General features: G+C 47.7%; 1 protein-coding gene across 1 annotated transcript; it reads left to right on the forward strand.

Moving 5' to 3' along the window:
* The first annotated feature begins 6,929 nt into the window (after window positions 1-6,929).
* On the forward strand, window positions 6,930-12,867 carry LOC128418292 (apolipoprotein A-I-like). Its single transcript, XM_053397819.1, has 3 exons — window positions 6,930-6,991; window positions 10,029-10,176; window positions 11,970-12,867. Exons 1-3 carry the CDS (start codon window positions 6,949-6,951, stop codon window positions 12,535-12,537), a joined length of 759 nt encoding a protein of 252 aa, XP_053253794.1. The 5' UTR covers window positions 6,930-6,948; the 3' UTR covers window positions 12,538-12,867.
* Window positions 12,868-13,192: the final 325 nt, after the last annotated feature.

Raw genomic sequence — 13,192 nt, forward strand, 5'->3', positions numbered from 1 at the left:
CTGACGTCACCTTCCCGCCCGCTGTCAGATCGGAGGACAGCGGTGCGCATGCAATGGTTTTGCGGCTCCCAGGTTTTTTTTCTTCGGAAACGGGTCCCAGTGGCTCCTTTTGGTCTTAAAGGTTGCAGACCCCTGGACCAGACCCTCATTTTATGATCAGGGGAAATGGTTCTTGCTGTGCTAGGACTTGCACCACCATAAAACAATTAGGAGCCTGTTCTCCCTCCTGTTTTTTAAAACCTCAGCAATAGAAAAACAGACCCAGGTTGGTTGGCCAATGGTTCTGGACGATGGGATGCTGCTGCAATTCCACAACAGGTTTTCCACCCTGGTAGGGATGCCAGCTTTTGAATTATGGTGCTGGAGGAGACTCTTGAGAGTCCCATGGACTGCAAGAAGATCAAATCTCTCCATTCTGAAGGAAATCAGCCCTGAGTGCTCACTGGAAAGACAGATCCTGAAGCTGAAGCTCCAATACTTTGGCCACCTCATGAGAAGAGAAGACTCCCTGGAAAAGACCCTGATGTTGGGAAAGATGGAGGGCACAAGGAGAAGGGGGCGACGGAGGACGAGATGGTTGGACAGTGTTCTCAAAGCTACCAGCATGAGTTTGACCAAACTGCAAGAAGCAGTGGAAGACAGGAGTGCCTGGCGTGCTCTGGTCCATGGGGTCACGAGGAGTCGGACACGACTAAACGGCTCAACAACAACAACAAGGGATGCCAGCAGGATTTCCCTGGCTTGGTGCATCGCATGTGGATCGGGCCCTCTGCGCACACCCTTGCAACCTGCAGCTTGTGTACATTTATTAACTTCGCCTGGGCCACATTCACGCCATACACTGAAAGCACTACGGTACCACTTTAAACAGTCATGGATTCCCCCAAAGAATTCTGGGAGCTGTAGTTGGCTAAAGGCGCTGAGAGTTGTTAGGAGCAGAGGTGTACCGTCCTAGAGGGTCCCTTGTGCCCTTGGCAAGGTGCTGTACCAGCCAAGCCCTTCGTGGGGGCCACCTTCACCAACCTCAAGATATGCCCCTGCTTAGGAGACCCCCTATTCCCCTCCCAGAGCTCCCAGAGTGGTTTAGCAGTCAGACCCTCTTCACAGATAATTCTAGACATTGTAGCTCTGGGGGAGAGGGAATACAGGGTCTCCTATTCCCCCTCCAAGATCCACAATTCCCAGAGTTCCCTGGGGAGAAGGATTGATTTTCCATCTGTTATGTACTGAAGTTCTAACCCTGGGCCAGCAGGGGGATACTGTAGATAGTTTTCACTCAGGTCCACGTATGCAAATAGGGGATTGAAAGTGATGTTCAGTGATTGGATAGTTACAGGTTACTGTTGCGTTGTAGTGGAGCTCTATATAAGCAGGCTGACTGAACCCTTCAGTTCAGTTCTGTTCTGGCCTGTGAATAAACAAGAGCTGTCTGAAGAATCGCTGTGTCGTCTGAAATGTTCACCCACAACTTAACACCATCCACTCTAGAAACTGTAGCTCAGGGAATCAGCATTTCCTTGCGATTTTCAGCACCCCTAACAAACTACAGCTTCCAGAATGGGTTTAATGGGCAGCTATGACTGTTTAAAGCAGAGGTTTGCAACCTTCTTGAGTCCACGGCTCCCTTGACCAACTACATTTTTTCTGTGGGAACCCCTGTGGGGCTCAGGAGCTGGCAGCCCTTTGCCCCTTTTCGAACACCCTCCCATGTGGAGTGTTCCCTCAGCCTCCTCTATTCTCCCCTCTCCTTGGGAGTCCTCCAGGCAGCCGCAGATGCCGCCCCTTATCTCTGAGCTGCTCTCCTGCCCCAAAGAGAGGTGCTTCCTCACACTACCCCACAGGGGTCTGGGAAGCACCCCCTGGCCAGCCCCAGAGCCACCATTTCCCTGGGGAGCTTGCAGCCAGGGCTGCTGCAACAAACAGCTGTGCAAGCCTTGGGGAGGCAAAGACACAAGAGTGACAAAGGCCAGGGTTGCCCACAGCACCCCAGACCATCATTCAAGGCACCCCAGGGTGCCACGGCACATTGGTTGAAAACCACTGCTTTAAAGTCGTATCGTAGCACTTTAAATGTATGGTGCGTGTGGACTGCGGGACAAGGACAACTGTGACTTCAAGGAAGAATGGGAACTTTTTACAAATTACGGTACTTAAAAAGACAACAAAATGAAATGGACTCCTTGGCAGGTTTTTAATAAACATACACAAATTTATTGGTTGGTAACATGATAGATGGAACGCGGGTGGCGCTGTGGGTTAAGCCACAGAGCCTAGGACTTGCCGATCAGAAGGTCGGCAGTTCGAATCCCTGCAACGGGGTGAGCTCCTGTTGCTCAGTCCCTGCTCCTGCCAACCTAGCAGTTCGAAAGCACGTCAAAGTGCAAGTAGATAAATAGGTACCGCTCCGGCAGGAAGGTAAACGGCATTTCCGTGCACTGCTCTGGTTCACCAGAAGCGGCTTAGTCATGCTGGCCACATGACCCGGAAGCTGTATGCTGGCTCCCTCGGCCAATAAAGCGAGATGAGCACCGCAACCTCAGAGTCGGCCACGACTGGACCTAATGGTCGGGGGTCCCTTTACCTTTACCCTTTTAACATGATAGATAGATAGATAGATAGATAGATAGATAGATAGATGATAGATAGATAGATAGATAGATAGATAGATAGATAGATAGATAGATGATAGATGATAGATAGATAGATAGATAGATAGATAGATAGATAGATGATAGATATAGATAGATGATAGATAACTGAAGGATATGTATAATTTTATAACACCCAGACAATAATATATGCAGAGAAATCAGAGACAGATGGTTGGGGGGGGGGAATAATGGATGTGATTACCGTATATGGTCTTATAATTTGTTATGTGGAATTTGCTTAATAAAAAATAATTTTTAAAAAATGTATGGTGCATGTGTGACCCTGGGCCTACCTCGCAGGGCCGTTGCATGCTAAAAGGGAAGGGAGGATAACACCCAACACCTTGAGCTCTTTGGTTATGATTCACAGTGTGAATTCACATGTGAAGAAAGCCAGAAAAACAGCCGCCTTGCTTTACCTGCAAGGCACACACTGGGGTGGTTTCAAGAAAAGAGCTGTGCTCTGAGTGACGGACTCATCCTCTCTGACTCCCCTGTTTGTGGGGTGCCTTGTCTTTAGATTGCGCTGTCCCATTTTGATCCTTGAGCCAATGGGATCCACAGGATTTGATGCAGCAATCATTCTGCAGGCTAGATAAACGTAGGAAAACTGCACCACACCATCCAGTCCAGTCTTCAACGCCCTCTAGCGGTGGATTGCTCATTTTGCCTTTCATTTTAAAACGGTAATGCACTGGTACCTTGGTTCTCAAACGCCTTGGTACTCAAACAACTTGGAACCAAAACACTGCAAACCCGGAAGTAAGTGTTCCAGTTTGCAAACTTTTTTGGAAGCCGAATGTGCTCCGTTTTGAGTGTTACGCTGACAATTTGAGTGCCACACTTCCGTTTTGAGTGTCTGCTTTTGCAATTTATTTTGCGTTTTTGCAGCTCTTTTTTGTTTTGTGACCGTGTAGAACCCAGTTCAGCTACTGATTGACGGATTGTGTTACTGCAGTACATTGAATATTGCTTTCATTTTATGGATCAATGGCCTCGTTAGATAGTAAAATTGATGTTAAATTCCTGTTTAAGGGGTTGTTTTCAAAAGTCTGGAATGGATTAATCCATTTTACATTCCTTTCTGTGGGAAAGCACATCTTGGTTTTGGAACGCTTTGGTTTTGGAATGGACTTCCGGAACGGATTAAGTTTGAGAACCAGGGTACCACTGTAACTTCGTCTTCTTAAGCCTTCATTTCCCAAGGTATTTTTCCTGCACCCTTGAGAAACATCTGCGTTTCACAATGCTTCCCACAGAAGCACTTAGGATGTGTGGGTCTGGCCTTCACATTTCAGGATGGAGAACTAAAGGTCTTCCACTTTTTTAACAGGACAGTATTCAGAGGGTGCGGGTGGCGCTGTGGGTTAAACCACAGGGCCTAGGACTTGCTGATCAGAAGGTCGGCGGTTTGAATCCCCGCGACGGGGTGAGCTCCCGTTGCTCGGTCCCTGCTCCTGCCAACCTAGCAGTTCAAAAGCACATCAAAGTGCAAGTAGATAAATAGGTACCGCTCTGGCGGGAAGGTAAACGGCGTTTCCGTGCGCTGCTCTGGTTCACCAGAAGCGGCTTAGTCATGCTGGTCACATGACCCGGAAGCTGTATGTCAGCTTGCTTGGCCAATAAAGCGAGATGAGCGCCGCAACCCCAGAGTCTGCCATGACTGGACCTAACGGTCAGGGGTCCCTTTACCTTTACCTTTATTCAGAGGGGTGTAGCTGTACCCATTTGTTGTAGTGAAAACTACAAACAATCCCGCGGCACCTTCAGGTCTAACAAATGGATAATGGACTCTTCTCAGTCCTCGCCAGCCTCACCCCCACAAGGCCACCCCTCTCATCAAACTTGCTTCATATTCTCTTTGAGTGTTTCTCCTAGTCTGGAATATGTCCTTGAATTCGGATAATGGCTCTTGCTAACCCTGAACATGTGAGCAAGCGCGATGTGTGTGCAGAAGCTAGCTCGCTTTACGAAGGTAAAATTTACATTCAGTGCTCTGCCCTATTCTGCCTCTGGCCCTGCCCACCTCTGAATGTGGCCCCCAGAAGCTGGTCTGGAAGAAGACATGTTCCCCCCAGGGGCTGAAAAAGGTTCCAGGCATCCCCGCCCCCATTTACGCATGTTCTACTTGCGCATGGCCACATATATGCGCACCACCGGGAAATAGAAATTAAATAAATAGAATCCCACCAGGAAATGGCAGGAGAAAAACTATGGGTTGACAAAGGATTTATAAAAAATAGAGTTATGAAAGAGATGCTGAGGGGAAAATCATTACATTAAGATCCACAAGGGGGGGTTAATTCATTTGTGTGTATAAAATATAAAATGCAGTAATAAAATTGATTTTTTTTAAAAAAGGAAATGGCAGGAGAGAGCTGGAGAGTCCTCGTGACTCACAAGGAGACCCCCCTCTCTGGATGTCAATGAGGGTGGAGGAAGTCCAAAATACAGTCATACCTCATGTTACGTTTGCTGCAGGTTGAGCATTTTCAGGTTGCGTCCCGCGGCGACCCGGAAGTACCGGAAAGGGTTACTTCCAAGTTTCGCCGCTTGCACAGACGCGCAAAATGACGTCACGCGCATGCGCAGAAGCGGCGAATCACGACCCACGCACACGCAGACACGGGTTGTGTTCTGCTCATGTTGTGAATGGGCCTCCGGAATGGATCCCGTTCGCAACCAGAGGTACCACTGTAGACTGGAAGCACAGTGGGGTTTTATTTAGGCTGCTCAGCCTCCCCGCCTAGCAGCTGACACACAGGGTAGCACAGCCACAGCCGCTTTTCCCCATGTCCTCCAGAGAGAGAGTTATATGGAGAGACAGTGGGAGAAAGAGGTGCGGATCAGGGGAAAATAGGCATTTGGAGGCTTATGAGAGAGTGCTCCCCACTTCATGCGATTTCACACATGGGGGGGACACTGGAACATAACCCCCACATAAGTGGGGGGTGCCTGTATATCAACCCTTGTCATAAGCTTTTGTGAACATAGCCAGGAGGGGCAACTGCCCCCCCATCAAGTAAATAAGTATTTTTATTAAGTAGATCAAATCTATGCTTCCAGGTGCCATAAGAAAGCTGCAGAGATAGTGCAGGATAGTATGCACCCCGGAAACGATCTCTTTCAGCTTCTGCCTTCTGGAAGAAGGTACAGGGTTATAAAGACTAGGACTAGCTGCCTGAGAAACACCTTCTATCCAAATGCGATTTTGGTTTTAAACGTTGCTTCAGGATGAGAACATTGCTTCAGGATGAACATTGCTTCAAGATGAGAACAGAAATCGCGCGGCGGCAGCGCAACAGCAGCGGGAGGCCCCTTTAGCTAAAGTGGTCTTCAGGTTAAGAACAGTTTCGGGTTAAGAACGGACCTCCAGAACGAATTAAGTTCTTAACCCGAGGTACCACTGTATAAGGTAGTCTCTGTGGTAGTATATTGTATTTAATTATGGGGTATCAGAGTTTTTAGGGGATTAACCAGGCTGGGATAGCTGGCTTGTTGGTTTTTGAATGTCTGATGTAGATTTTTTCAATTTTGTTGTTCTGTATGGGACAATGACAATAAAGATTATCATATCGTAGACTAAAAGTAGAAATAATTAGAATCTTTGAAACGGAAAGGCTCTTTGAGGTCACTTGGGTGATGTTGTGGCGTATTCTAGTGACACAACTGTCAACCCGACTGAGCGATAGGCAGAGCCAGATGGAGGATGGCGACAGCTGGGTGTCCTGTCCACAACCTCCATAAATCCTGGCTACACTCACGACTACAGTCTGCTTCATCAGATACATCCGACAATGCCGAGAAGACCCTCTGTCGCCTTTTGTTAGTGGATACTCATCTCCGGAGTTAAGAGGAACCAAACGTAAGATCATCATCGCTGCTGATGAGTTCATAGATGAGTTCTCTGACTTCCTCTTCCCCCAAGGGGCCTGGCCCACAGAGGCCATCTCACACAAATCAGGGAAGTCTCTGAGTCAATCAATTCCTGGAGATAAAACCAAGGTTGACCGAGGAATGTCTTCCTTGATAGAGGGGCATATCTTCTGTCCATTGCAGCCATCTCACTTTGCTTATCAACCCGGAGTTCAGGCTATTCCAGTCAGTGCACCCCCTTTTTCATTGTTGTTGCAATGCTTTTCGGAGACTTTGGCAATAACTCGGGGATGGAGAAGACGTCAGGTCAGCACCCTGCGTTAATAAATGACAGAAGGCAGGGGTGGACCCGGAAGGAAAGGATCATATATATCTCTCAGAGAGAGACCCTGCCTTCACTTCACCTTCCAACTGAACCACCATGAAGTTCCCTGTCATCACGCTGGCCTTGCTAGCATTTGTAGGTAAGTGAAGGATTTGCCTCAGGCTGGAGGGAATTCCTGGATTCTTTTCAGGGGGCTGGGTGGGTGACCTCTTCGGTTTGCCCCATCCTTGGGGGTCTGAGGCACAATGGTCAAAAGATACATTGTTTACCAGAAGGTTGGTTGTTTGAGTCCGCCCAGGGATGGCTGGGTGGATTCGAACGCAGGGCAGGATTCCTGCATCGCAGGGGATTGGACTGGATGACCCCCAGGGTCGCTTCCAATGCAATGATTCTGCGATCATTTGTTTGTTTTTTAATCTGATTGGCCCAAGACCTCCTGACTGGCTCTCAATTCAGGTATGACCCAAAATGGTCCACATCAGAAGTCTACGGATGTGAGCTTCATTCAGGTGGTCCGTGCCTTAGATAGTCATATTGATTTTTAATTGAATTTGTTTCGCATCTTTTATTTCTTGGGTGACCAGCCGCTGTCTCTCAGTGTAACCCACCTCACAGGGTTGTTGTGGGGATAAAATGGGGAGCAAGAGAACCAGGTATGCCACCTGGATTACCTTGAAGGAAAGGTGGGATATAAATGTAATAAATAAATAAGAAATAAATAAAAAAAGAACATAAGAAAATCCTGCAGGATCAGGCCAATGGCCCATCTAGGCCAGTTCTCACAGTGACCAACCAGATGACTATGGAAAGCCTAGAAACAGTATACAGTGGTACCTCAGGTTACATACACCTCAGGTTACATACGCTTCAGGTTACAGACTCCGCTAACCCAGAAAGAGTACCTCGGGCTAAGAACTTTGCTTCAGGATGAGAACAAAAATTGTGCTCCGGCAGCACGGCGGCAGCAGGAGGCCCCATTAGCTAAAGTGGTGCTTCAGGTTAAGAACAGTTTCAGGTTAAGAACAAACCTCCGGAACGAATTAAGTTCTTAACCCGAGGTACCACTGTACAGTTGTACCTTGTTTTGAGTCCGGAATCCATTCCAGAGCTCTAGCCGCTTGACAAAAGGGACTCTCAACAAAGCGCCGCTCTGCGCATGCACGCGGAGCGGTTTGCGCTTCTGCGCATGCGCAAAGTGCGATTTAGCGCTTCTGTGCATGCGCAAATGGCAAATCCGGAAGTAACCCACGGATGTTCGCCAAAATGGACGGTCGAGGGGGTGGACGTTTGCGGAGGTATTACTGTAGAGACTTGAAATCCTAACGTAATAAAACACAACATAAGAAATAAAAGAAGCAATTAGAATACAACTAAGAACCATACAGGTAGAAAAATCATTAAGTAGTATGACACAATCCTCAGCAATTTCCAAGCTTTTTTTGGGGGGGTGGAGTTCTCTGGTCCAGAGGTTATATTTTCTTGTTTTCAAGTTTGTTAATGGTTGCTAGGAGTTGTAACTCTGTGAAGGGTAAACTACAGTGCCCAGAATCCTTCAGTGCACGGGGATGTGTGCTTCAAATGTGTTTCAAAGGTAGCGTACACCGCCAATGTAGCAAGCTTTTGCATTGCACTGAACTCCTCTTGCCTCAAGAATTCCATCCAGCTATGAACTTTGCCGTCATCCCTTCCCACAAAACGCCATTAGATGGAATCAGGCTTGGAAAGGGGTGAGAGGAACACTTATTTGTCCTCTCAAATCCCTTGCTCCAAGAAGCTCATGACACCATACACGAGGCAATTCCTTCCGGTTTATTTCCTTTTATCCTTACAACACTCTTGTAAGGTAGTATAGGCCAAGAAATTGCGACTAGTTGAGGGTCAGTCAATGAGCTTCATGGCTGAGTGAGGGATTTGAACCCAGGCCTCTCTAGTCCATCCTGCTTTCAAGTTCAGCCTTTCCCAACCTGGTGCCCTTCAGAGGTTTCAGACTACAATTTGCATTGGCCTCCCCATTTCTCCCATTGTTTCGGATATATTGTTGTTGTTGTTGTTTAGTCGTTTAGTCGTGTCCGACTCTTCGTGACCCCATGGACCAGAGCACGCCAGGCACTCCTGTCCTCCACTGCCTCCTGCAGTTTGGTCAAACTCATGCTGGTAGCTTCAAGAACACTGTCCCACCATCTCGTCCTCTGTCGTCCCCTTCTCCTTGGGCCCTCCATCTTTCCCAGCATCAGGGTCTTTTCCAGGGAGTCTTCTCTTCTCATGAGGTGGCCAAAGTATTGGAGCCTCAGCTTCAGGATCTGTCCTTCCAGTCAGCACTCAGGGCTGATTTCCCTAAGAATGGAGAGGTTTGATCTTCTTGCAGTCCATGGGACTCTCAAGAGTCTCCTCCAGCACCATAATTCAAAAGCATCAATTCTTTGGCGATCAGCCTTCTTGATGGTCCAGCTCTCACTTCCATACATCACTACTGGGAAAACCATAGCTTTTACTATACGGACCTTTGTTGGCAAGGTGATCAAGGTGATATATTGTAATACTCCAATAATTTGGCAAGCCACTCTGTTTTTGTTGGTATAATACCAAATGGGAAGGATCTCAAAAGAGAAGATAGACAGGGACTGGAAGGTGTTTAAAGGATACTTGCAAAACCATATTGAAAAAAATCAGAACTCCTATTAGAATAAACAAGTTCCGTTTTAAATACTGAAGTACTAAATAAGATGGATAACAATGTGTAATAGAAAAAGGAGCATGAAATCAGGTTAAAGGTGTGTGAAAGAAAGTAATAGAAGTGGAAAGAAATTACAATTGAGTAGATTGGAAGTCTAACACAAAGGTGGGGTGAGGGGTGGTGGATGGTGATGGGAAAAGGAATTATCTGTGGGATTGAGTGTAGGTATGTTTGAACATTTTTAAAGATTGTATGAAATGTATGTTTGTATGCTTGTATATTCGCAATATGTGTGTATTAATGCTGAATTATTTTAATAATAAAAACTTTTTTTAAAAAAATTGCATCGGCCTCAGCCCTTGGGGGTGAAACTGTGCCTCCTAAGACATTTGTTTTGCAAAACAAAGCAAAGGTTTGGTTCACATGTGGGTGTAACACTGTTCCCTCTGAGCTCCACCTCCTGCCACAGGTACAGCCGTTCAGATTTGCTTTTGTCTTGCAGGATCCCAGGCGTACGTCCTCCGAGATGAGCCGTATCCTCACCTGGCCCGGCTAAACCTGGAGCTTCAGGAATACCTGAGAAATGTCACCAGGGTAGTTGATGAAAAAATAGAGGTGATCAGAAGGTCGGAGCTTGGACAGTCAGTGATGTAAGTGGTCCGAGCCACTATTTTCACACAAAATGGTTCCCAAACTTATCCCGTCCCCCACCAACCACTTGATGGCCTTTATAGACCATTAATGATTTTTTTTCTGCCTGGTGTAGCATTTGTGCTAGGTGCTGTATGATTTTAATTGTATTGTATTGCTTCTTTTATTTCTCAGAATGTGTTTTATTGTAGTTGCAATGCCGCAACGGCACTTTCTCACCCTGGTGCTGTTGGGTCCGCCCTCAGTTAAATTTAGTGTGACCACCTCACGGTACACCAATTACACAAATTTTTACAATTTACCACAGATTATCTAGTGGGGGACTTGTGTGAGGGAAAACTTAAAGGTTTAGAGTCTCAGGCAGGAGTTGATCAAACAAACACGAAAAGTTTTATTAAACGAAGGAAGTTTATGACACAAAGTAGGTCAGAAAACTTGTTCTTTCAGGTAGAATTCAACCTAGTTTAACTAGAAGATGTCTCAGGCTTAAACACAATGTTATAGGTACAAGTCTTCTTAAACTTCAGTTACTAAACATCTGTTGACACACTTTGGGTTGATAAATATTCAGGTTTCCAGATGGTAAAATGTTCAAATCAGTGTCCGTCACTTAGATAATACAATACTTTCAACACTATACTGCCTCCTTCACAGCTTAATACTTTGGTTCATGAGTGAGGGGAATTTTTCTCCGTTACCCCCTCTCTTAACAATCCCATAAAGGTAAAGGTAAAGGGACCGCTGACCATTAGGTCCAGTTGTGGCCGACTCTGGGGTTGCGGCGCTCATCTCCCATACCTGAGGTATTTATGGTATTACAGACCCAGGAGATCCCCTCTCCCCTTGTCACTGGGTTGGGAGTCTTCAGTACCTAGAAGAATTATCCCCTCCTTATTAGACTGACACCCAGGGCAGTGGCAAAGCTGCATGCTCCGGCACTGGAGGCGGAGAGCAGGCGTGGGCGTGGCTGGTGCCTGTCCAGGGGCGTGGCATGCCGCCTGCGGGGGCGTGGCATACACCCCGGGGGCATGGCGCACTGGCCACAGGGGCGTGGCATGCATCCTGGGGGCGTGGCACCCAGTGCGGTCAGGGGGCGTGGCACGTGTCCAGGGGCGGCCATGATGGTACCCCCCTGATGGTGCCAGGGGCGGTGCGCTCCCCCCACCAGTGACCCAGGGAGCCTGAATTCCCACAGGATCTGTCGCTCCTGGTTCAGACTCTGCCCTCCCAGCACACTCCTGTTTGGACACCTTCCCCAGACCCTCGGCCTGGTCTCCCTATCCGAGCTGCGAGGCTCTGTCCTCTCCCTATGGATAGTCTCCTCAGTGTGTATCTCCTTTTCCCCTCAGAACCCCTTCACCCTCTCTCCCAATCTGAAACCTGTCTAACCTTCCCAAACCAATCATATCCCTCCCCCGGAACTCTGGCCAATCAGACGCTGTTGCCAGCCAACTGTTTGCTGGCAAAAAACCAACAACACTTGGTGACCCAAACTGGCCAGCGAACAAACTTTCCCATCACATAGTACAATTTGCATTCCATGGAATCCCATATCCACTGTCTCTTTTACCTTATGTCAGCCTGGCAGGCAGCAGATTGGAGGAGGAACATGCAAGTGATGCTTTGAAGGGAGCGGAGGCCCACAATGACATGCCCTCCTGCCATTGGCATAACATCAGAGTTGGGGAAGGGAACCTGGCCTCACCCCACCTCTCCAGTCCAGGAGCTTCTCACTCAAAGAAGGGAGTTCTGCTTACCTTTTGTGACTCTGTTTTATTTCCACCCCCTGCAGAGACAAGCTCCATAACAGCTTTGCAAAAATGAGCAAGCGCTTGCACAACCTGAAGGAGAAGTTACCTGCTGAGGTGGTTCAAGGGTACGACCTGGTGGTTGGGGCGTCGCTGGGCGTGGTGGACAAAAGTCTCAACACCATCCGTGCCTTGCATAGAAAGGTATCGCCTGCCTCAGACGAGCTCGCGGAGGCTCTGTACACCATTTTGGCACCTTACGCAGATTCGGTCTTAGAGAAGGTGGATCGGTACTCAAAGTCCCTGCAGCGTTCCCTCGTGGCCAAGGCCGAAGAGCTGAACCCCAAGCTGAACGAGAAGCTGAAGCAGCAGCTGGAAGACCTGAAAGATCAGCTGGCCCCTTACGCTGAAGTTCTCCAGCAGGAACTGCAAGAATTCCGGTCATCCATAGACCCCTACGTTGACCAGGTCCAGGAGAAACTTGAGGAAGGAGTGGAGAGAGTCAACCAGATTCTGCAGCCTTATTTTAGCCGCATTTTCAAGGCACTCCAAGAAGGCGCTGAGAAGTTTAAGAAGTGGGTTGAAGCCCCTACCTTTCCCCCAAGTCAGTGATGGTGGTGGTGATTGTTTTGCACACCATGGAGGATGGAACCTTGGCCAACCCCAAGACAGACAGAAGATGTGGTGGTCTCTTCTGTAGCTCATATCATAAACCAGATGTCCCTGTTGATGTCTACACATTGTTCCGGATACGTGGTTCCAATTTCTCATTACATAGTGGGAGCTTCTGCTGACTGGTTACAAGATGGTGTCCGTGCCATCACACCTAAGTCGAAGTAAATGGCATTTCTGTTTTATTCTTTCACCCATAGTCCTTCTTGTTTACTCTTAGTACTCTGTAAACTTTGATTCCCTTAAAATAAACTCGAGTTAACCTTTTAATTGCCTCCTCTGCCTCAGTGTTGTCCACCTATGCTAATGCTTCTATTAACATTACTAGAGATCATTGTTGTCAGCGCTGCCCAAGGTCCCAGCTCACACAAGACCAACGCTGCTTCTTCCTCAAGTAAAAAAGTCTTTATTGAAGTTCAGTTTCATTTCCAGACGCGCAGCGCGCAACGCTACGTCTATGCCCTAGACCGTAGCGTTGCGCGCTGCGCGCCTGGAAATGAAACTGAACTTCAATAAATACTTTTTTACTTGAGGAAGAAGCAGCGTTGGTCTTGTGTGAGCTGGGACCTTGGGCAGCGCTGACAGTAAGTCCCAT

This window comes from Podarcis raffonei, chromosome 8 (assembly GCF_027172205.1).
Source record: "Podarcis raffonei isolate rPodRaf1 chromosome 8, rPodRaf1.pri, whole genome shotgun sequence".
NCBI lineage: Eukaryota > Metazoa > Chordata > Lepidosauria > Squamata > Lacertidae > Podarcis > Podarcis raffonei.